Source organism: Teleopsis dalmanni, chromosome 2 (assembly GCF_002237135.1).
Source record: "Teleopsis dalmanni isolate 2A chromosome 2, ASM223713v2, whole genome shotgun sequence".
In the NCBI taxonomy this organism is placed as follows: Eukaryota; Metazoa; Arthropoda; class Insecta; order Diptera; family Diopsidae; genus Teleopsis; species Teleopsis dalmanni.
Genome location: NC_051847.1, coordinates 178768628 through 178771470, shown reverse-complemented (window position 1 = coordinate 178771470; position 2843 = coordinate 178768628). Strand labels below are relative to the sequence as shown.

General features: G+C 30.6%; 1 protein-coding gene across 1 annotated transcript; it reads right to left on the bottom strand.

The window, feature by feature from the left end:
• Positions 1-1519: 1519 nt before the first annotated feature.
• On the bottom strand, positions 1520-2429 carry LOC119676267. The gene is made up of 2 exons (XM_038087505.1): positions 1944-2429; positions 1520-1876 (listed from the first exon to the last, which is right to left on the bottom strand). The coding sequence occupies exons 1-2, from the start codon at positions 2427-2429 to the stop codon at positions 1520-1522; spliced, it is 843 nt and encodes a 280-aa protein (XP_037943433.1).
• Positions 2430-2843: the final 414 nt, after the last annotated feature.

Below are 2843 nucleotides of genomic sequence, written 5' to 3'. Positions count from 1 at the left end.
TTAAGGATTTAGTGAAATTGGGTAGTTTATTTATAGAGATGGTTAAAGGTATGATATGATCACAAGAAATACTAAGAAAATTCGAATTGGAAATAAGTAAACGTTCGAACTTATAAAGATAATTAAATTATTTTAATTGAAACAAATCTATTAGCAATAATGCAATTTTAAATGAAAACCAATAACGATTTTAAGTTGTAGTGCAACACAATGAAATAAACGTTGATAAAGGCAAAAAAATATATATATTAGAGGTATATGTGAGTATCTGCGGTAGAGAGTAAGTTGTGAGTTTACTTAAGCTGCGATATTGTCATTTTAACAAAAGCAATATACAATAATAAAAATATTGTAAAACTAATTGATATATATACAAAATATACATATGTTATGTATATATATACACTAATTATACTTAATTAACAAGTGTGAAAAGAAAATTTTTATTGTCAATCCCACCCATTGACAAGTGTAGTCAATATATATAAATATATTAATGCAAATAAAAAGTGCAAAAATATTTAAAAATTATAACAAATAAATCTCTGTGTATAGAAGAACACATTTCAAGCATGTAGAAGAATAATGAGTTAAGGACATATACTGATAGAGAATGGAATGGAGAAAAATGGATTGATGATCTAGTAGGCGATATAGGAAAATCTATGTACATAGTTGAAAATCCATCAGAACTGATTGAAAAACCTGTATTGCATTGGTTTTGAAAGAGCTAGACTAGCAAGAATTTTAAAAATAAGCAAGAAGAAGAAAAATACTTTGAGTATGAGGCGAACATCGATATACCTAACAATAGTCTTTTAGTGCTGTTGACTTATAATCGTAGTACATGTGATAGTGTACAGATCATATAATAAAATCTTATTTTTTTTAACATCGAATATAAAATGTACCAAAGATATAAAAGAATTATATTGACTTGAATATACGCTTTTTATCATATGCTTTATAAAATATAGATCGTCTTCTTAAATGAATTCATTTAGCAAATCTAGTAGAACAAATGTTTATGAAACATCAAACATATGAACATAAAGATGAAATGACAAAGAATTAAAAACATCGACTTACTGAAGTCTGTTGATATTATAGATATAGTCCCTATTTGGTTGTATTGAGTGTGGTATAGTGATTTGTTCAAATGTCAGCCCATAAGCTAGATATACTAATGCCTTGAGCGAAACCTCTTGAGATTTATGATACAATAAATATTCAATGAAAATATTGTTTCATTCATTTAATAACAATTTCTTTGAGCAAGCATTTAAATATTTAAACTATATATTATGATTTCGTTAACATATTAAACTTTTTTTATAAATTAAGTTATAACACACACATTTTGTTCTTAAGCTATCTTAGCAATAAATTAGTAATAACTTAGAACTACTTTTCTTTGGTTAAAGAGTTTATGATTAAAATTTAAAAAATTTTTTTAATTTTTTCCACATGATGTCATGTCACTCCTTTCACATCACGTGATTCATAATAAAATCAATAGTTAAACGTGTTTTTCCATATCAGGTGTTGGCTTCCAACCTTGATAGGCTAAATCCATATCGCGTCCCCAACCAGAATGACCACCAGAAGAAACGACTACTTCATGCGAAGCGTCCTTACCACCACCACTCAATAGTTTTTTAATGCCAATAATGGAAGCTAATACAAGAGCCAGTTTGGAAACTATCAGCGCCTTACCAGCCAACATAGCCAATGCACCATAAGCAATCGGTATAAATGTGCCACCTAGTAACAGTGGTATCATTATATATGCACCACTACCTTTTTTCTTACGCCTACGCCCCTCTACTGAGTTATCCGCTTCAAAATCCATTGTACGTAAGTCCGGAAATTTTAACTATAAATTATAGTTTTAAAGTTAAATAAAATTTAAAATATTTTAATATTGTTATTGATTGATTTACCTGCAAAGTGTGATCCTTAAGAAAAGCAGTGACCATTTTAAAAATCATATTATTTAACACATGCTCCTTTGTTTCCAAGCCACGTGGCAATAGTGCCTCAATATCCTTTTGACTCAGATTTGCTATTGATGATGTGGATCGTGCTTCGGCATCTTGACCATTCTCATTAGTATTCTTCACAAACTGCACACCTTCAATAATCTTAACTGTTTTCACTTTGTGGATTGTTGAGTCAAGGCTTTTCAGCAATTTGACTTTTAAACAAACCGATAGATTCTCACTGGCGCATTGTTTGTAAATTTTATAGACCGCAGATAGATCGTTCCATATGCTTTGCTGCGTGCTGCCTGCGTTCTGCAGTGTTGGTTCCACTTTGTCGCTGGTGATGTGATTATATGTTGCTGATGTGGCACTACGCGCACTCCCACTACTGACCAAGCAGAAAACAATCATCAGCGTTGCCGCAAGCCACACGTATTTAATCATTTTAAATGTGTAGAAGGAGTTGTCTCTGATCCTTACTGATCCTTAATGGATCACTATGTCGCACTGCTGCTTAAGTATCCTTTAATGTTGTGTTCAATTATTGTTGAATTGAGACACGGCTTGTTTGCAGTTCGTATCGCGACTTAACTGCAACGGTTAAATGAAAACTGATATGATTTAATGATTGTGAAACTATTTTATACTGCAGCTGCAATTGAATGCATTCTGCATGCAACACACGAGTAGGAATACAAACTTTAATATTAATAACAATTTTAATTTTTTTAATTTTTTTTGCTGTAATGACTTTCTTCTGTGTGTTTTAGCCTAATTATTGTTATAATATATGTGAAATAATTATTGCAGCCACAAAGAATAATTATTTTTACAAAATACTTTCAAGTGCAGTTCGAA